Source organism: Podarcis cretensis, assembly GCF_951804945.1.
Source record: "Podarcis cretensis genome assembly, chromosome: 6".
Lineage (NCBI taxonomy): Eukaryota > Metazoa > Chordata > Lepidosauria > Squamata > Lacertidae > Podarcis > Podarcis cretensis.
This window is the reverse complement of record NC_137175.1, coordinates 22,237,429-22,258,604: the sequence shown is the minus strand read 5'-3', so window position 1 is coordinate 22,258,604 and position 21,176 is coordinate 22,237,429. Positions and strand designations below refer to the sequence as shown.

The following is a 21,176-nucleotide window of genomic DNA, read 5'->3' as shown; positions in this document are numbered from 1 at the left end:
GTCTGATAAGTACTAATAAAATTATGATGTGCATACATATATCCACACACGTTGGGTTAATAAAATTTATCCATAAATGTATATTAACCATGCATACATTTGGGCTGTTTTTGTCTCTTCCCTCCATCCCTGACCCCAAAACCCAGGCTTCTGTTTTTGGAGAACTATGGCAGGAAAAGTTGCAGTGCTTCCAGCTACACACCAGCAGCCAGTTTAAAATATTGCTGTTAAGGTTCTTCCACGTGTTCAAAGGTTAAACTTATCCACATCACAGGATGGGGAAAAATGTTCAGGCAAGTGGATAACGTGCTTTGTTGCACATCAGCAACTGCATGAACTTCAAAGTAAAACTTGTAAGAATGTAGTGCTTTTTTAAAACAAAAACAAAAAACTTACTTTACTAGTATACTTAGCAATATCTGCAGCCACATCTGCTGAAGCTGTTGCTATTGGCAAGTCTGTATTAACTGAAGATGAAAGTGTACTTGCTGATCCAGAACTGGTTACTATGGAAACAGGTTGAGTGCTTGTAACCAAGGTAATGGTTGACGTTGAAGTACTCTGAGTAATTTCTTTTTGCTGTACAGCTAAGGACACAAAACAAACCCACAAGTGAATCACTGCAGATTTCAGTGTGTTTGAAATGTCAAAAAACAGGCAAACCAATGCTAAATAAATGCTGTTCAATAGCCTTTCACATCTCAGTCTAGAACATTTGTGTTGGTGGATTGGTGTGTGATGCTCCCATAATACTTCTTGCAGTGGTGACATACCTTATTCTGTGACATTATGCTTGCATAACTGTGTAAACCAGGGCAGAAAACAAGGCAGTTAAGGATTCTTAGGGCAACTTTTAGTGAGTGTCTATGCTGGTTTCACCAGCCACTGGAAAATACTCCTTAAAATGTACCATAGTGGGATAATACCTTGATTATGGCCAAGTAAAATGTCACAAAGTAGTGAACAAGCTGTTGAGTTATTAGGAACTGTTCCAGTATTATATTAAGCAAAATGGGGCAGGGAGGAAGGGGGGTCTGCAAATTAGGTTGACACCCCAAAATCTACAGATTGCATCTGTATAAAGATATTAGGAAGATTTAGCGTATTTTTCCTTCTATAACACGCAGATTTTTTCTCCTAAAAAGGAAGGGGAAATGTCTGTGCGTGTTATTGAGCGAATGTGTGGTCCCTGGAGCCAAATAGTGCAAGGGGAGGCAAAAAAAAGCAGGCAAAAATCAAACCGCGCGTCTCCTAGAAGGGAAACTTGAAAAGAGGAAGCGGCTGCTTTCCAGCATTCTGCCTCAGGGTCTTACTGCCCACCCACCTCAGTTTCCTTGCTGTGTTTGCTCAAACGGAACAAAGAGCAGGGAAAGCCCCTCCCCTCCAGGCAAGCAGAGGGGAAAGCTGAAAACATGCAGGAGGGAAGAGAGAGAGAGAGCGCGCAAGCTGGCTGGCTTGGGTGGGTAGGTGAGGGAAAACTTTTGCCTTCCTTTCCTCCCTACCCCTCTCCTGCATTCTTAGCCAGCTGCTTCTCTGCACACCCCTCTCCTGCTCCTTGTCCCTTCTGTGTTTTTCCTTCCCTCCCCACTTAAAATGTGGTTAAAAAGCATGGATCCACATGGATCCTCAGGATCTTTGCATTGGGTCAGCCCAAATTCACCATCAGATCACATAGCATGTCCATGGCTACAGCCTGCGCCCCAAAAATCACGCACCCACTGTTGCCTGGGGCTGCAATGGTGCAAAAACGTGGTTAAAAAGAATGGATCTACATGGATCCTCAGGATCTTTGCATTGGGTCAGCCCAAATTCACCATCAGATCACATAGCATGTCCATGGCTACAGCCTGCCCCCCAAAAATCACGCACCCACTGTTGCCTGGGGCTGCAATGGTGCAAAAACGTGGTTAAAAAGAATGGATCTACATGGATCCTCAGGATCTTTGCATTGGGTCAGCCCAAATTCACCATCAGATCACATAACATGTCCATGGCTACAGCCTGCCCCCCAAAAACCACACACCCACTGTTGCCTGGGGCTGCAATGGTGCAAAAACGTGGTTAAAAAGCATGGATCTACATGGATCCTCAGGATCTTTGCATTCAGTCCCCCCAAATTCACCATCAGATCACATAGCATGTCCATGGTTACAGCCTGCCCCCCAAAAATCACGCACCCACTGTTGCCTGGGGCTGCAATGGTGCAAAAACGTGGTTACAAAACATGGATCCACATGGATCCTCAGGATCTTTGCATTGGGTCAGCCCAAATTCACCATCAGAGCACATAGCATGTCCATGGCTACAGCCTGCCCCCCCAAAATCACGCACCCACTGTTGCCTGGGGCTGCAATGGTGCAAAAACGTGGTTACAAAACATGGATCCACATGGATCCTCAGGATCTTTGCATTGGGTCAGCCTAAATTCACCATCAGAGCACATAGCATGTCCATGGCTACAGCCTGCCCCCCAAAAATCACGCACCCACTGTTGCCTGGGGCTGCAATGGTGCAAAAACGTGGTTACAAAGCATGGATCCACAGGGATTCTCAGGATTTTTGCATTGGGTCACCCCAAATTCACCATCAGATCACATGTCTGTGGCCACAGCATGAAGCACAAAAATGATACATCCACTGTTTCATTCAGAATGTTTTTTCCCTTGTTTTCCTCCTCTAAAAACGATGTGCGTGTTATGGTCAGGTGCGTGTTATAGAGCGAAAAATACGGTAATTAGATTAGTATCTGTTAGGTGCAAATTAAATTTCAGAATTAATTAGATTAAGAACTGCTTGGACAATAATAATAATGGCTGTTTCCCCATGTTTGGAAAATAAGAAATCTAGAAATTACTTGGATCTATCCTCTTAAAAGGTTGGCACTCTTCATTTTCATAACCATGTTTCACAGAAAATAAAAAACCTTCTGTCATCACATAAAAAGGGATCAACATGTTCTTTAAGGACACTTTATAACCAATCAAAATTATATGATGGAATCTAACATTGCACAATGGGACTTCATTTTCCTCACCTCTTCATTGCAGCCATGCCCTAGTACCCAGTCACACAAACAATTTGCACGGGAGGGTTTGCTAACTCTCCAGAGCAGATTTTAAGTGTGTGGGGGGTTATAGAGGAAGGGACTCAAGCACAGACAGCATTAGATACAACCTATATTGTGCATCTCCATATTGATACTGATATTGATATTGCAGTTCACATTCCAACTAAAATGCTGCAGATAAACAAATTATTCTAAGTACTGTTGTACCTTGGCTCCCAAATGCCTTGGCTCCCAAACGCCACAAACCCGGAAGTGAGTGTTCTGGTTTGCAAACGTTCTTTGGAACCCGAATGTCTGGTGCGGCTTCCACAGCTTCTGATTGGCTGCAGGAGCTTCCTGCAGCCAATCGGAAGCCGCGCCTTGGTTTCCGAACATTTTGGAAGTTGAATGGACTTCCGAGGTACCACTGTACACTTAAGGACCACACTGGTGGAGCGATTTTGCATTTTCATATCTTTACAGGACAAATTATGGAAGAATAGTTTGAAGTACTTGAGCACAATGACCACAGCAAAAATACAGCAGTGAAAACAAAATGGGAAAGGTGATACATACCTTTCACGGCCTGTCTTGTCTGATATCTTGTTCCTTGGGAGGACTGAGGTTGCTGCTGCTGACTCTGTTGCTGCTGCTGTTGCCTTTGCACCTTCTGCATATGCCATTTCTGAGAAGAAGTCTGAAATTTGTTGGAAGAATTCCATACAACCCGTTGGACTGCTGGGGCAGTTTCCTTTGGTAGAAGCGGCCTCTGCTTCTTCACTGGGCTCCCGGTGGCTGCAGCTGGAGTGCTGGCAGCAGAAGTAGTGCTTGTTGTAGCTGTGACACCAGCTGGAGGAGTCTGGGATGCGGATCGAGTAAGCACCTGAGTTTCAGCTGGAGGCTGACTACTTACTGTTGAAGAAGGTGGGGTTTTAGCTGCAGCTAAGTGGGTAGGAAAAAAACATGATGTTTTTTACTGACAATTCAGGTAATACAAAACAAAACTACTGTGAGGAACATAGTACAACAGATATCAATGCACATAATTATTTTTCAGTGGGTGAAAGTTGCATTGTTCATTGCCAGCTGACAGATATCGGTGCACATAATTATTTTTCAGTGGGTGAAAGTTGCATTGTTCATTGCCAGCTGACTTTCAAAAGCAATTTACACATCACAGACCTACAAATGCCATCTTTTTGCCTAAACTTTCATTTTGACCCTTCCATCATCTACTCTGGAACTATTTTTAGTCCCTCACATCATATAGATGATGCCTCAGAGCTACTATTTATCCTTGTTTTACACTGACATATATTAGGTTTTGAAACGTCTTCATACAGATTATGAAACCACCCTTAATTATTGCATTCTCAGCAGAAGTTTCAGGAATTTGCTAGTATAGGCAGCACACACACCAAGATTTCAAGACTCTCATGATCACACGTTCCCTGGTGATTGGATACTACTACAGTAGTACCTCGTTTTGCGACCAGGATCCGTTCCGGAGCCCCAGTCGCGGGCTGAAAAGGACGCTGGACAAAGCACCGCGTCTGTGCACGTGCGCGGAGTAGTTTGTGCTCCTGCACATGCGCGAGCAGCGAACCCAGAAGTAACCCATTCCAGTACTTCCAGGTTTGCTGTGGACGTTTGACAGAACGGGTGTGCGACGAGGCGGACGCTAGACGAGGTACTACTGTATAAAGAACACAAGTCATATACATGCTGCCGAAAGCCAGGGAAGATGAAATTTAAGTAAGAATGTATTCATTTGTTTATTTAAACTAATTGTAATATATGCAGTCCAAACCAAAAATTAAATAAAACTCAGAAACTATAGAACAAAACACAGAATTTGCTTACAAATAACACCAGCAACAGTGACACAAATTCAACTCTCCCTCTCTCACATTAAATACCGAAAGGTTTGAAATAATCTCAAAAAAAAACAAAAAACTTCTTGAAGTGTTTCTAACCTTTCTATCTACCTGAGCATTGCAGAATACAGATCATGGTCCCTCCAGATGTTGTTGAACTTAAACTCCCATCATCCAAGACCATTGACCAGACTGGTAGGGGCTTATGGGAGTCCAACATCTGAAGAGTGGCAAGATACTAATACTCTGTACATAATGACAAAAGCTAGTGCAATCTATAGTACAGCTGCATGTTTTCAAGCCACTGTAGCAAAGATACATTTTTGGAAGATACAGTTGAACCTCCATTTACATAATCCTCTGGTTATGTAAATTTTGGATGCATGTGGCAAACCCAGAAGTATTTTACCGGGTTTCGCTGCGCACGCATGCACAGAAGTGGTCCTCAGGTTGCAGAAACTTTGGGATCCGACCGGACCTCTGGAACGGATCCCGTCCGCAAGCGGAGGTACCACTGTATACTAATGCCTTGCTTTTTTCAGCAGGGTGATTCCTTCATCTCTCCTTCCTCACCCTTGCCCCCCCGCAGTTGTAGAAGCACCCTAGAGGGCCACCTGGCTCTGTACAGCACAGTGGGATGACTTCAGGTATATTCAAAGTACACACAGTGCATACAGTGGTACATGGGGGTGGGCTGCTTCCCCACTATGCACACCCATTTCCCATTTGCGGCTGCGTGAACTGCCCCTAACAGCCCTGCTTCCTGGGCTGCAGTTTAGGACTCAGTTGTGCATCCCTAGCCCTATTCATTCCAGCAGCACTCATCACATGTCTGTGCATGCAACTGAAACAGTCTACTTTGATTATTTTAAAATATTCAAAACTCTGATAATTCTAACCTTATTCTTCAAAATATTTGTTGAGAAGGAACTTTCTCATAGTAAGAGCTGTTTGACAGTGGAATGGACTCCCTTGGAAGGTGGTGGACTCTCATTCACTGGAGGTTTTTAAGCAGAGGTTGGATGGCCACCTGTCATGGATGCTTTAGCTGAGATGGCTGCATTACAGGGGATTGGACTAGATGATCCTTGGGATCCCTTTCAACTCTAGACTTCTTTTAGAGACTTTTAGAGAAAAGCACATCAGTATCTTATGTTGAAATCAGACTGATCACAGTCTTCTAAACCTAAACATGCTGTTCGCCTGTGTTAGTATGGCTAGGCTCATTTTAACATGCAGAACAATTCGCTTTGCAGGCCTCTATTTCTGGCACCTTGTGGAATGCATGAGCTATATTCATGGGTTAGAAGCTGATTTGTTAATGGTCCTGCAGTGGGGCTTTGTGGTCCTTTGATCCCTTTCTGCTTTTACTGTAAGCACAAGTACTGTATTTTTCGCCCTATAGGATGCACCGGCCCATAGGACGCACCTAGATTTTTTTTTGGGGGGGTGGGAAATAAAGGAAACATTTTTTATTTTCCCCCCCCCCAGGCACGGGGCTGGGGTGGGGGAAGCCCAAGCTTCCCCCGCCCCCAGCCCCCAGAACGGGTCGGAGAGCGATGGCGAAGGTGCACGCACCTTCGGCATCGCTCTGGGAGCTTGCGCGGCTGAGGGTAGGGGAAGCCAGAGCTTCCCCCGATCCCAGCCCCCAGAACGGGTCCCAGAGCGATGGCGAAGCTGCGCGCAGCTTTGGCATCGCTCTGGGAGCTTGCCGGGCTGGGGGGATAGCTTCCTGAAGCCTGGAGAGCAAGAGGGGTCGGTGCGCACCGATCCCTCTCGCTCTCCAGGCTTCAGCGAAAGCCTGCATTCGCCCCATAGGGCGCACACACATTTCCCCTTCATTTTTGGAGGGGGGAAAAGTGCGTCCTATAGGGCGAAAAATACGGTATTTCCTCAATGCTCAAACAGTGAGAAAATACAAAGACAGCATTTGAACCTTGTGCAATAAAGGTTTCAAAATCGATATCTATATGTGCATGTTTGACAACATTGAGCAAATATTATTTGAGAAGTAATCCTCAAAATAGCTGCACTGTTAGATTTTTAAGGAAAATAAAATTATTTCCACCCCATTCTAGAAGCACATGTTCACACACACACACACACACACACACACCACATAAGGTATCAGGATTTCTGGGACTGAACACCACAGACAGCAAAGTGCTTAATCTTAGATTGCCAATACGCATAACAGGAAAAAGTATATTTTTTTACCTTCTTGCTTAGGAGGAGATTCCTTGGGTTCTTTTTTATTTTTGCGTCCCTCACGCCCACACTGATCTTCACCTAGGTCAATAACAAGTTCACTTTCTGAGTCAGAGTCCAGACCAAGATGTACTGTTGGTGAGTCAGTCTCATCTTTACCTTTCAACTTCTCTTTTGTTGGATGTGACAAACTTTTCCCCTTTTCAGAAACTTCTTTATCAGAGTCTACATTTGCCTTTTCTTTGACAGGGGTATCTGTTTTCTCCACTTCTGAGACTGTACTTTTAATTTCTTCTTTTTCTTCAGTTGGCGTTGGTGGTTTTGGTTTTTTTTTCATGGCCAAGGATTCTTTGTCACTTCTTGCACCTTCTTTTTCTTCTTCTTCCTGATCGTTCTTGGATTTCTGTTCATCATCACTGATATATTCACTATCACTAGAATCTGACTTTTCAGAGTCCTCTGAGTCGCTATGTTCTACTGCAACATCTTCAGATATTTCATTGATCCCTAAGAATAAAAGAAGACTATTTATTTATTCATATATTTCTACCACACACGTCTTTACAATTATTGAGGCTTATAAAACTTAAGAATTAAGCCATAGATATAAAATAATGAGCACACATACATTGTAACAGACTAATTATATACCATGCTTATAATAATTCTGTGAAGTAGGTTGTTCAAGTAGTAGTTTTGCAAGCAAGGTTCATTTGCCTCCCCAAATAAAGAAGATTTGAAGCCTGGTTTGCTAAGATGCAAGCCAAACTCTCTGCACAATGGACAACACACCATATTTAAGATTTCCCCTCATTTATGTTAAAATGAACAATGTTTCAACTCTAATGCCTTCAATGCAAATTTGATATTACCATGTGCATACCTAACTGTGCTTTACAGCTCTCTATTGTCTTGTCAAGATTAAGCTGGAACCTGCTGCGAATTTGCCGCTTTGGGGAAATCAGTGGCGCAGGTGTGGATTGCTGCTGGACTGATTCACTCAACTCTTTCAGATCCATCTCAGCTTTACTACGATCTAGAATATTAAATAAAAGTGTTTTCATTACGTAACACAGCTTAAACAGAAATTGTTTATGTCAAGGAAAAAACCTAATTCAATCAGTCCACATTCAGTATTAATACTTGGTAATATTTACAACATATATTACATTTCAAAATAAATGCTGAACGACTATTTGGAAGCATGTCTGCAATCCCAGAAACAATTAGGCTGCTTAAATTTCACAGAAATTGATCAGATTTCAATTTCAGATTTAATTTTCACTGAAGTTGATGTGAAGGTTTGCAGTCAAGGAGTACAATTGAGTATAAACTCCTTCTATAATCAAAGCTGTACTGAGTGAGAATTAAGAGTCCAGCTCTGATCCTTGATTATGCTGATGTGAAAACCTTATACTCTCGCATACTTAGCATAATGCTTTGTCAAGCCCTAGTCAGTGCTCTCACAAAACCTATCCATCAAAGTTATACAAATTGCCCAAATATGCCAGGGGGCTTTTCTGAAGTGAGGCTGATTGGGAAAACCAATGGTATCCAAGGACCAGAGGATTTTGTCAGAAATATTTAGTTTTATACAAGAATAAAGAACTATGGTTTTTGGTAGCAGAGCAGGTAAGCAAATATCATTTAGTTCTCAGAATCCTGTATCTGCTTAACTATGTACTTTCCCATATATTTTTAAAGCATTTAAAATATCCTTCAATTGAATGAAATTGAAGTGTACCTGTCCACATTTATGATTCTGCACTCATAGAATCACCTTGAAACTTCTCATATAGCAAATAGCATTGATAAAATGAAAGTTGGTACTGACAATTTTAACTCACCAAGATTAAGATTCAGAATGCTTCCTGGAGTGGATGTTCTTTCCTGTTTAGCAGGCGTTGAGACTTGAGGAGAGAAAGGTTTGGGGCTGCCAGATAAGCTCCCTGCTTGGCCTGTCCTTGTTGGTGCTGGAGAAGCTAACAAAAGTAGACAATTGACATAACTGCCATTTCAAAATATGACTGAAACCCCTTATTCAAGTATGACCAAGGTCTTGGGTCCACTCTGTGGGATTTGTAGCATTTTTGCTTTGAACAGGAACCCACCCCCCACCCAGGTTGTGGTTTGCACTTACTGGATTTTGCATTGCAGATTAGGTGTGCAAAGAGCACAAAAAATCAGTATTTTACATTAAAAATACATTTTATGAGAAAATACACTGGAAATGTTTATTTTATACAAAATGTGTACTAATTAAATGCAGACTTTGCATGTTCTTTCAGAAAAGTCAGTAGGACGGGACAGGAGTGCCAGTGAAAATGAAATGAAACAGGAAAGCAGGAGGCTGCTTGATTCATCCCTAATCCTTCCACAACATAAGCATTGGAAAATATGAGGGCCCTTATTAAGTAGCTGCACTGGAATAAAAAGAGTGCAAAAAATGTGAATTTATTTAAACAATTTCAACTGAGAGTAAAATTCTCTTTTATTATGTCAAGTAAGAAGATTAATTATACCAATGATGTGTTGATTAACATAGATAACTACCGTATTTTTCCTTCTATAACACGCAGGTTTTTTCTCCTAAAAAGGAAGGGGAAATGTCTGTGCGTGTTATTGAGCGAATGTGTGGTCCCTGGAGCCAATTGGTGCGAGGGGAGGCAAAAAAAAGCAGGCAAAAATCAAATCATGAGTCTCCTAGAAGGGAAACCTGAAAAGAGGAAGCGGCTGCTTTCCGGCACTCTGCCTCAGGGTCTTACTGCCCATCCACCTCTGTTTCCTTGCTGTGTTTGCTGAAACGGAACAAAGAGCAGGGAAAGCCCCTCCCCTCCAGGCAAGCAGAGGGGAAAGCTGCAAACATGCAGGAGGGAAGAGAGAGAGAGCGCGAGCTGGCTGGCTTGGGTGGGTAGGTGAGAGAAAACTTTTGCCTTCCTTTCCTCCCTACCCCTCTCCTGCATTCTTAGCCAGCTGCTTCTCTGCACACCCCTCTCCTGCTCCTTGTCCCTTCTGTGTTTTTCCTTCCCTCCCCACTTAAAATGTGGTTAAAAAGCATGGATCCACATGGATCCTCAGGATCTTTGCATTGGGTCAGCCCAAATTCACCATCAGATCACATAGCATGTCCATGGCTACAGCCTGCCCCCCCAAAAACCACACACCCACTGTTGCCTGGGGCTGCAATGGTGCAAAAACGTGGTTAAAAAGCATGGATCCACATGGATCCTCAGGATCTTTGCATTCAGTCCCCCCAAATTCACCATCAGATCACATAGCATGTCCATGGTTACAGCCTGCCCCCCCAAAATCACGCACCCACTGTTGCCTGGGGCTGCAATGGTGCAAAAACGTGGTTAAAAAGAATGGATCTACATGGATCCTCAGGATCTTTGCATTGGGTCAGCCCAAATTCACCATCAGATCACATAACATGTCCATGGCTACAGCCTGCCCCCCAAAAACCACACACCCACTGTTGCCTGGGGCTGCAATGGTGCAAAAACGTGGTTACAAAGCATGGATCCACAGGGATTCTCAGGATTTTTGCATTGGGTCACCCCAAATTCACCATCAAATCACATGTCTGTGGCCACAGCATGAAGCACAAAAATGATACATCCACTGTTTCATTCAGAATGTTTTTTCCCTTGTTTTCCTCCTCTAAAAACGATGTGCGTGTTATGGTCAGGTGCGTGTTATAGAGCGAAAAATACGGTAATTAGTTTGGAATGCTTTCAGATACCATCAACTTACCAGCTTTCACTTTGGAAAGGAAATACCCAGTTTTAGGACTACTTCCCCATTTATCTCTGCCCACCTTAGATTCTGGTAAATTTCACCTGTATGTGGATTTCCTATACCATATTATTCTCAAGACTGTTCCAACTTGCTAAATCAAAATGAACTATTTTGAAACATGACTGAGCTTCTCTACAGGCTTTACAGCTTGCTAGCTTGCTTGCTTACTTACTTATTAAGATAGTTTAAATTGAATGTCTTGCAAACAAGTATTTATCAAATTCTAACATGCTCCTTTGCCAGCAAGTTAAGCCAAAGAACCCTAGATTAATATTTGCAAAGCAGAGAAATCTTTCATTATACTATTTAGCCTTCAAATTTAAGATGCTTCATGTCATCACTTCTTCTAATAGCAAACTCGGGTGGAGAATAGCAACAAGACTGTAGCCAAAACAGGGTCACAGAGAAGCAAGGAGATATCAGCATGCTTGGAAGAATGCCATGCTCTGAAGAAGTATTTTTTTTTAAAAAAGCAAACTAAAGTGGCAACAAAATGAATAGTCCAATGAGGACTGAGCATGCTTAGTACTTATAGAATAAAGAATCACATCTGAAAAAGAAAAATGGAACAATGGGCTGGGAGAGAAGGGAGAAATGCGTTTGGAGAGAATGGCTGGCTGGAACCCGAGCAGGAGCTTCTTTTATGTGGAAGGACAAAATTTTGCAGTGTGTTGCAGGTCCAAGTTTGTATTCTTTCAGGTCACAGTCCTGAATACACATCAATAGAAATATCTGCACCTGTTTTCTTCCCTTTATATGAAATAGTGAGGATGAGTTAGTGGGAACTGAATGTCCATGGAACTTGAAAATTGGAGGCAAACCCAAATTTCCTTCATAAGCCTCACAAACACAGAGCAAGAGACTATTTTAAAGCATTAAGACTGCAATCCAAACCTGCTGCTGCAGCTCTCTGGAAGTTCCAACGTATCTGCAACCCACCCACTTACAATGGTGGCAGAAGGTGGGGAGGGCAACAGATCAGGTGCAACCCCTGTTGGTGGCAAGAATAGCACAAGTGTCCCTCTTCAGGAGACTGGTTGAGCCAGCAGAAGCAAGTAGAGGGATGCCTCCTCATCCTAGAGTTACGGAGGTTTGGACTGCTGCCTAAAATATGTCTTTCCAGAACCCGGATTTCATTACCAGAACAAATAATGGCACATTCAGGCTCAAAATTCCATTTTGTCCAGTGCATCATAGTATACCTAATATATGAATCAATTAAAAGCCAGGCGTGCCCTTATGTTTGAAAATGCATGCCACCGATACACTGCACAATACCAAGTCCAAGATAATTTTCTCCCCAGGTAAAGATCTCAAGTTCAGAGTGTTTCTGTAATAGAGTAATGAGTGGAAAGATGAGTGATAGCAGGAATCCGAGTGAGTTACAAGTGAAGGAGTTCTGAGAAAGGACAGTTAAGAGAATATGGTGAGCAGGTAAGATCAGAGAGGAAAGGCATAGGTGAAAGGCTGGCAGTTAGGGTAGATATTGAAAAAGGGATTTAGAAGTAATACATGTTATTCATAACTAAGTAACTATTTTTTCTTGTTTATTTTATAAAGTTTACTGGTTCTTAAATGTATCTATGTGTTCTGGTCTAGGTTGATTCTAGAAATAATATATTTCCCCCTTAGGCTTACTTTAATGTGCACAATTAAGCAAATAAAGGAAGATTCCTATTGCTCTCTATAACTTGGTAGGTGGTGGCAGCAGATTAGAGATTACTGGGTACTTGGTCTACATTCCAAAAAGGAAGATGATCATAAACTTCAAAAATTATCTGATTCTCCTCCAATTCAAATTTTAAATGCAGAGCAAGATTCTTCATGTTATATGTTCAAATGAAAAGAAGTTGTGTAATATTTTAAAAATGGAAAGCAGTCACTCTTGCAAAGAATTAAGCAAATATGCAAGAGCCTAGCACAATAGTAAATGTTAAGAAAACTTCCTGATGTTATTAACATAACAAATAGAAAATTCAGCCATGCCTAATGAAGAGAGAAGACATTCATGAATGAACAAATTAGAATACCAATATTGGATCTAATACAGCTTTTTGGTAAAGTACTATACTGACACTACACATAAAAAGCCCTGGGGGGTAAATGAAGAGTCTGTAAACAACTTGCGTTATACACAATCTATTTTTGCAATTTTTTTTTATAGCTTATAGTGCTAGATATTGTTGCTTCCTTGCCTCTTAATGGTAAGCATGTAAAGCTAAATTCTAGAAGAGATTTTTAAAAGCTGGCTAAAAATAAAAGAACACCATGGCAAAATGGTCTTTGTATTCTAGTCCCTAACTTGTCACTCTGCACTACCTTTCAAAATTCAGTATTCTGTGAATTGTAGGTGCCTTCCTTGCAAACCACTGCTGATACTGGGGCAGACACCCCCTCCCAAAGTTACACAGTCCCACTGATGTGTTCCTTGCAATGACACTTCCAGTAACTTTAAACAATAGCTCCTATCCAAGGAGACACCAAGACATCATATTCCCCATTGCACCTAGAGAAGGTAGTATGAAAACCTGACCCTCTGGACCAAAAAAAGCATCCTTCTTTTCATCCCATCAACACATCGAAGTATCAGAAACACATTTCTACCTGTTCCTGCTGATCCAGATGCTCAGATCATGCCCCACCTCCCTGGTTCTTAGTTCTCCAGTGCAATGCCAGTCTGACCTGACATCCTTTGTTGAACAACTGCTCTGGATTCTTTCCTAAATGATACTCTTCCCAGGTGCCTTTGACCCACCTTGAAGTTAACACAAATCCTCTGCTATTAGCATGGGCAACAACCTTCCTGGCTTTGACCCAATCTTTTAATTATTCCCAAGGTAGCTGTGCAGATGCTTAGGAGCAGAGCTGCACCTGAGTCCAACAATACCTCCTACAAGTATTTTGATAATGAACACCAGATTATTTCCTTCCAGTTTTCTGACCTTCCTTGTTCTGCATGATGATAAAGTTTGAATATAGCCATTGAAGAAGCATCTTTTTCCCCCTGCCCTCCTTACCTGTATTCTTATCAATAAAGTCCATGGACTCTTCACTTGCGCTAAAGTGACTGGAGGTTGCCTTTTTCTCTGCATCCTGTTCAACATCAGATCCCGTATGAACAGATGAATTTGTACTCATTGGGGAACGTGGCATGTCAGTTAAGGAAATCCTTCGCCCAGTACTGGTACTCAGCATTGGTTTGCTCATTAAAATCTTGGGTGATGCTGTCATATCAAAGTTAAGTTTAATTTTCTCTTGTTTGTCAGTCTTAGCAGTTCCAGCACCAGGATTTGAAGGGTCTAACAACATTTGGTATTGGTTGTTGGGAGTATATGGTGTCCGGAAAGGTGCATAATTAAATACTCCAAACTTTCTGCGAATATTCTCCACATAAACCTCCATCTCTTGCATTGCACTGTTGAATATGCTTTTAGTCTTTTTCACGGAAAAAGGAATTTCTTTAGACATGAGGTAGCAATTATTTACTGGAACCCAGGCCCTGCATACAAGACAGTAAAATAATGAGGGGACATGACATTACATTTCATGTAGATTGTGTCTAAGTCTTACCTTCAAGTATGTTTAGAATGTGAATAACAATCCTATGAATGAATTACATAAAATTATGCGTGTTTGAGATTGAAACCTTCATTTAGGACAAACTTAAGGATACTTCCAGTCTATGCAATACATACTGCAGTTGAGACAAAACCATTCCAGGTGTATGTTTTGCTTTCAAAACAATTTGATTAAGTAAATTCAACATTTGACAGAATCAAAAAAGGGGACACTGAGCCATTCAAAACACTTTCTCACTGAACTTTCAGTCACAATTAACCAGGAAATTATTATCCAGCAGGCTGTAATTTTCCTGTAGTGTTGGCATGTCTTTTGCAACGCTGCACTAATATACTGTACTTATTAAACACCTCACCACAAGCACTTACATGACGTTGTAGGACTAGATTGTTAAGACCTGTTCATATGACAGACCATGAATACCACACTATCACACAATCAGTTCTTTGACTGGCAAACTTGGTGGCCCCATGGTAACCAAAAGGGCAGTGAGAGCAGGCATCTACAGGAAGTGTAGGAATTCCTGCATGCTTTTGTGGGGTGGAGGGTGGGGGGATTCCCCAGGTACACAGTAAAATACTAATAGTATTACTTTCTTTTTTGAAAGAATGTTGCCATACCTCCTTCTGAGAGAGTAGCACATACACAAAGCATTTCTGCAGGTATAGAGCATGATAAATAGTTGGTGGGTGAAAATGTGTCATTGGGGAAGCCAGGGTCCCCACCCAGGTTCAATGAAAGCAATGGGGAAAAGTAACTCTCCTCAATGTAACATGTATCCCTACCTGTCTTTTCAAATTTAGGGGTTCTAATATAGCCATCCTTGAAACTTTGCTCTGTAGTGCTGAAGCACTCAGTTTAGCAGCTGCTTCCACCATTCACACACCATCAATTTTATGCTCCAGTTTCAAGGGGAAATGAAGGCTGAGCCCCCACATCACACAAATTCTCATGGAGCATCAACATATTTGTCTTTCAAGTTTATATGTTACGAAGTTGCTTTTTTGTGACCCCCCCCTCTATTAACAACATTACAGTGATGCTAAAATGTTAGAGTAACTACATAATGTGTATAAGGCAGAAAAACATAGTTTGATCTAATGATGATCCGTTACCCCGCCACAAAATTTAGCATAGGCTTTATAATGTCCCAGAGAGTAAATGCTACTGGAGTAAAACATTGCCTCGATGTTGTGTATACAAAAACAACATCTTGATTAACTTTACATATTCAAAATATGTTTAGTAAGCTTACATTGCCATGGTGGCAACCAGTTGGTATGAGACATAAAAATATGATAATTAATGGGGAAATGGAATGTACTATACATGCTACTAATATGAAGCACTACAAAGCAGAATAATAACATGTGAACTATGCAATAGCAACCACTGTGTGGTAATAGATATATATTTTAAAAAGAAGAGTCATTGAACCATTCAACCACCTTTTGACTGAACTCCCACCTGTCATGCTGACCAAAGAAACGAGCATCAACTTGACCGTCTTTATCCCTCAGTGCTTTAGCAGGCCAGAATGGGAAACCTTTGAGCTTAGCCCAGACCAACGGGTGTGGATTGCTCTAGAGGAAAGTGCACAGAGACCACACAGTGAGAAACTATTTAAAGACATGTAGTACTTTCTAATTATTGGCATGCAAGACAATACTTTAAGATATGATATGGATTGCATATTTCAGATATTGCAATGTAGCTTCCTTATGCAGAAAGGGTAGTGTTTGTCCAGATAATTGAACAGTTTTAAGTTTTCCCATTCTTTGTATGTTATGAAGAGAAATGCTTGTCTTGCCTTTCCTTGAAATCTCAGTCCTGTTTGTGGTGGTAGTGAGGGGAATTCAGAAGGCTTGCCCTAGAAATTATTTTATTTCTATAGCTAGCAAAACTCACCCAACATTGAAAGTTTTGCATCACTTCTGGAAGTTGCTTGGAATGGGGTTTGCTGAATCTCCATGAAAACAAGACGAACAACACTCATGGTTTGTATGGAGAGCATTAAACCACAAGCCTGAATTCAGACAAGATGCCGAGCAAAGCGATGGCTTAGCTCCGGACAACAGCAAAATGACTGGAGAGGAGTAAAGCAGGTATGATCTCTGTTTCAGGAGCCTACTTGTTTGTGCTAAGTCAAGGTTTGGCTTGAGTTACATGAGAATGAAGGTACAGTGAACCATTATTTATTTCAGACTATGTAACGCAGAACTGAGGCCTTTACTTCAGTCTCTATTACAACAGTCATTTAAAGTAGGCTTTTCCATTATCCATGTATTGCATATTAGAGGGCAGGAGAATTAAAGAGACGGAGACCAGGGGCTTGTCAAGGTGTTAAAATGGGAAAGATAGCCGTACAGGTGATTAGGTTTCCCAATGCATTTCAAGAAAACATATTTAACAAATGAATTTCTTTCAATGCTTCTTAATAGGACTGCTTGGGGAAATTTCTTTCAGTTCACCAAAGCAGATATGTACTGAAAGAAATGCCCTATCTCAAAATTTGTTAGGAACCCAAAAACTTTTTCTTTATGGCTGTTTTTGATTCTCGGTTGCTTGCTTACCGAAGTCCCTACAAGAGACAGTGGCTGAGAATTTGAACTGTGCTTGTACTCTTGGCCACTACATTAAGTTTCTGTTACCTGCTGAAGTAGTTTGCACATTGACAATCAAACCATATATTTGACATTTAATTCACATAAATTAAAACTGAACTCAAGTGCAAAACTGAAGACTGATTTTTAAGGACTGGATGTTTTAGCAAAATTCCGTTTTTCACAAAAGGCTGGAGTGCTTGGGTCTGCCAAGGAGGAGGAGGACCATGAACAAATTCAACTTTTGGATTTACACATCAAATGTAGCTTAAAAATGCATACTTATAAACTAAAGTAGATTTCTCTAGGTCACTTACAGATTTAAAGTAAGAAGCAAAAGAATAACTCCAAACTTAAACTGGATTAAGTGTGGACTTAAAAAAAAGATTTTACTTACACAAGGCTCACAAAACCAATTCTCTCGTTTTTGGCAAGCAGCTAAATAACATTCTGGACATACTTCGATTTCATTCATCTGTAAAGAGAAACATCAGCTACTGTAGGAGTTGGGAGTGTGTTATTCAATTTTAATTATTCCAACTGTTCTATTAGAAGGAATCCAGAGTAAGAAGAGCAGTCATTCATAATTTTCTACTGCAGAGAATAATACATTCTGCCAGTCTGAGAATTCTGAAATTTAAGCATACTAAGCATACTAAGGCTGCAATCCTGATTAAAGTGAGAGCAAGTCTCATTGGAACTTACTACTGTGAAAATATGTATACAGTATGAAAGCTAACTAAGTAATACATACCTCATGCTCACAGATTTTGATTATGACTTTCGCTGTTTGTGTTAATTTGTGATTTCCTGAGGAAACAGATAAGCAGAGATGTCTAATAAAATCTCCATTGTAAAGACATGTTATTTGTACTACAATCTATAATAAATATTTCTATTGGTTGGTATTCAAAATATTTATTAAAGGGAAATTATTGGTATATTGAAAACTAACAGAACAAAGAACGGTTTGCAAAAATAAGGCTTTCATCCTTTCCTGAACCCAGGCATAACATGGCCACAACATTTTGGAAAGAATCCTCTCTTTAAATAGTAATTATTGGATAGAAGTCCCTTTTAGTGTTAGCATTCTGCATTTCAGAACCACATTTTTTAACTTAGTCTCATACAAAGCAAACCAACTTAACATATATTTTAAGTCATGCCAGTATGAAAAAATCAACTAGAAATATCTTCTTTCTTGGAGTTTAAATCCCTCAACTTATTTAGATTTCAAGTTCTTATTTATGGATGCTTCGCCTGCCATTTGTTGTGGCATTACCATAATGTGGCCTCATGATCAAATGATACAGTTTATCATCTTACACATACTTACCTCCATTGTAAATAATGCAATTGTGCAAAATCCATTTGGCATCAGCCAAAAAAGCTTCTGTGCATCCATACATCTTCTTTTTAACATTCTGCAAAAGAAAATATAAAAAATGTATTGGAATTTGAAAATCCAGAAACTAAGTTCACATTTTATTCCATACATATTAATGAAAAGCTGTACCTAGATTTTACCAAAAGTGAGATTACTATCAAAAGTGTTTTAGTTTGTTCATAGTCAAGAACTTAGTTGACATAATCAACTTTACCCTAATTTGACACAAATGTAATTTATTTGCATATCAAAATAGCATACTATGACTAAGAGTTTTAGAAGTCCCAAGATACTCAAAACAATTGCTGCTAAGGTAATTTCTGTTTCATATACAAAATCAGGTAGAAGACAGCTCAACAAAATATTGGTGGAGTAGGATCACAATTTTTAAAATGTTGGCAATAAAATTGGTATTAATAGTTAAGAAAGCCATCCTCAAAATTGTCAACATTTTGTAAACTGGACATTCTAGTGCAGTTTGCAGCCATTTTAAAAATAGAGAAAATTCATCTACAACGGGGCCGTTTATGCCTGTTTCCAGAATCTGCCATATTCTCCTAAATTCCATCAAATTAACCTTAATAGTTTGTAACTGTTGAGGCACATGACAGATATGGGAGAAACAGAAGTTGTGTCCATGTGTCACAGTAAGCCATGGTTAACATGGATAAACAAACAAACAAACAAACAAATAATGACAACAGTTCACCATGGACAAGCTGTTCACTCCTGCTTCACTCCTCCTTACAGTGGTGCCTCGCAAGACGAAATTAATCCGTTCCGTGAGGCTCTTCGTATAGCGGTTTTTTCATCTTGCGAAACAAGCCCATTGACAGCTTAGCGGATTAGCGCTATTAGCGGTTTAGCGGCTTTTAGCGGATCAGCTGATAAGCGGCTTAGGGCTTAGGAAAAGGGGGGGGAGGGGAAAAAACCCTGCAGGAACTCGCAAGACATTTTCGTTTTGCGAAGCAAGCCCATAGGGAAATTCGTTTTGCGAAGCGCCTCCAAAACGGAAAACCCTTTCATCTAGCGGGTTTTCCGTCTTGCGAGGCGTTTGTCTTGCGGGACACCACTGTACTAGAGAATGGGAGCAAGAACCACAGTGCCTGGATTGGCATTACCTACAAATTGGAGTGGAACAATTGCAACCCCCAAACAAAACCACAATCTGAAGCAAAAATTTTTTCTTGGCTTATCAATCATAGCTGTTGGGAGTGAAACAAACCACAGCCCCTGGTTCAGACATAAATACTAAGACAAAAATTGTGGTTGTTTCACTCAAATACTAGCAAGGCAGGGTGAAGGAAGACCTATCTGTGCATTCATAGCAAACCATTAATCATGGTTTGCTGTCATGCGAGAATACATCTAGAAAGAGCATGGCTCTTATAGGCTGTGGGAAATAATAGTTATATCTGGATATATTTATTTATTTAAACGGATTTATATATTGTTTATTCACTAAACCTCTAAATGGTATGCATATAATACAGGATAAAAGTTGTAACACAAAGAAGGAAACCCCAGTAAGATGGGGGCAAAATAAACTCTTTAAAAAATTATTGTGACGCAAATTTTCACCCATATAAAAAGAGGGGGAAACAGGTTTGTTGTGTTCTAAAAGAAAATAGTTACTGACAACAAAGAGATAAAATAATAGAGAAGTTAGCACAGCAGCAAGACCAACACCCACCTTATTTTTGTAATTTTAAGTTGTTTTAAGCTGTTTTTAATATTGTGTTTTAATATTAGTGTTTTAAATTGCTATAACCTGTCCTGGGACCTTGTGGTTAAGGGTGGATAAAATAATAATAATGATAATAATAATAATAATAATAATAATAATAATAATACTAGCACAAAGGATAATAAAGGCCAATATTTCCAGTATAGCTATTGGGCAAGCTTGCTCATCATCTAAAGGCAAAACTGCGTGGATTTTAGAATGAGACAATACATATAGTTATGAGCACAGTAACAACAATCTAGTAGAATTAAATAGGATTTTTCTCCTTGCTATCAACCAACCTTTTCTAATGTACAAAGGTCCATTGGATGAAATATGTATTCTGCATAATCTGGATGCTGATCAAGTGAAACTGGCTTTTGAAATGGCTCTGTCTGTTTAAATAAAGGCAAAAATAGAGAGTCAGGACTGCAACATTTATTGCATTAAAACTGGTTTCAACTAATCAATTAAAACTTTTGTCAAAGTAAAAAATTGCCCAAACAGGCTGATGACACATTATCTAATATTATTTAGCATAAGCAAAAGCAACAGTAGTACAAGTCCTCATAAAAACAGCAAGTGGCAAGGATATTTTAGAACCATCGGGTTGCATCCAATTCAATCATGCTCTGAACAGACCACTGAAATCAATAGACTAACTTAAGCCCATTGATTTCAATGGGTGTACTCTGAACATAACTCAGTTGGATACAACTAAGTGCCTCCAGTGAGAGAAATGGGGGAATAGGGGAATACCACCTTTAAAATTTTACATGCTATGACAGAGAGATAAATAATCTAAAACAAAGAAAGCTTGCCTTTCACTTCAGAACTATTGTTTTTACTCTTTTAAATGTATAGATATCAAATCATCTAAATTCTTTTATATAATTGGCTAAAGATTTGTTCAAAAGTGATTGTGCAAGTTAGACATAAACCAACATCT

The 21,176-nt window shown here is 40.2% G+C and overlaps 1 protein-coding gene across 14 annotated transcripts in view; it reads right to left on the bottom strand.

The window, feature by feature from the left end:
- ZMYND8 (zinc finger MYND-type containing 8) overlaps positions 1 to 21,176 on the bottom strand; it is a 91,586-nt gene that overhangs the window by 12,958 nt on the left and 57,452 nt on the right. For 13 of the 14 annotated variants that reach the window (XR_013839625.1, XM_079978930.1, XM_079978931.1 and 10 more), the window contains 11 exons: positions 20,530 to 20,622; positions 18,451 to 18,538; positions 17,869 to 17,924; positions 17,512 to 17,589; positions 15,979 to 16,094; positions 13,950 to 14,431; positions 8,979 to 9,113; positions 8,015 to 8,167; positions 7,141 to 7,638; positions 3,623 to 3,988; positions 397 to 587 (listed from right to left, as the gene is read on the bottom strand). Coding sequence is in view for 13 of the 14 variants with exons in the window: in XM_079978930.1 (XP_079835056.1) it covers positions 397 to 587; positions 3,623 to 3,988; positions 7,141 to 7,638; positions 8,015 to 8,167; positions 8,979 to 9,113; positions 13,950 to 14,431; positions 15,979 to 16,094; positions 17,512 to 17,589; positions 17,869 to 17,924; positions 18,451 to 18,538; positions 20,530 to 20,622 (2,256 nt within the window). In the remaining variant the exon portion in view is untranslated. Of the gene's footprint in view, positions 1 to 396; positions 588 to 3,622; positions 3,989 to 7,140; positions 7,639 to 8,014; positions 8,168 to 8,978; positions 9,114 to 13,949; positions 14,432 to 15,959; positions 16,095 to 17,511; positions 17,590 to 17,868; positions 17,925 to 18,450; positions 18,539 to 20,529; positions 20,623 to 21,176 lie in introns of those variants that run through there. The other variant, XM_079978932.1, reaches the window with a different exon arrangement.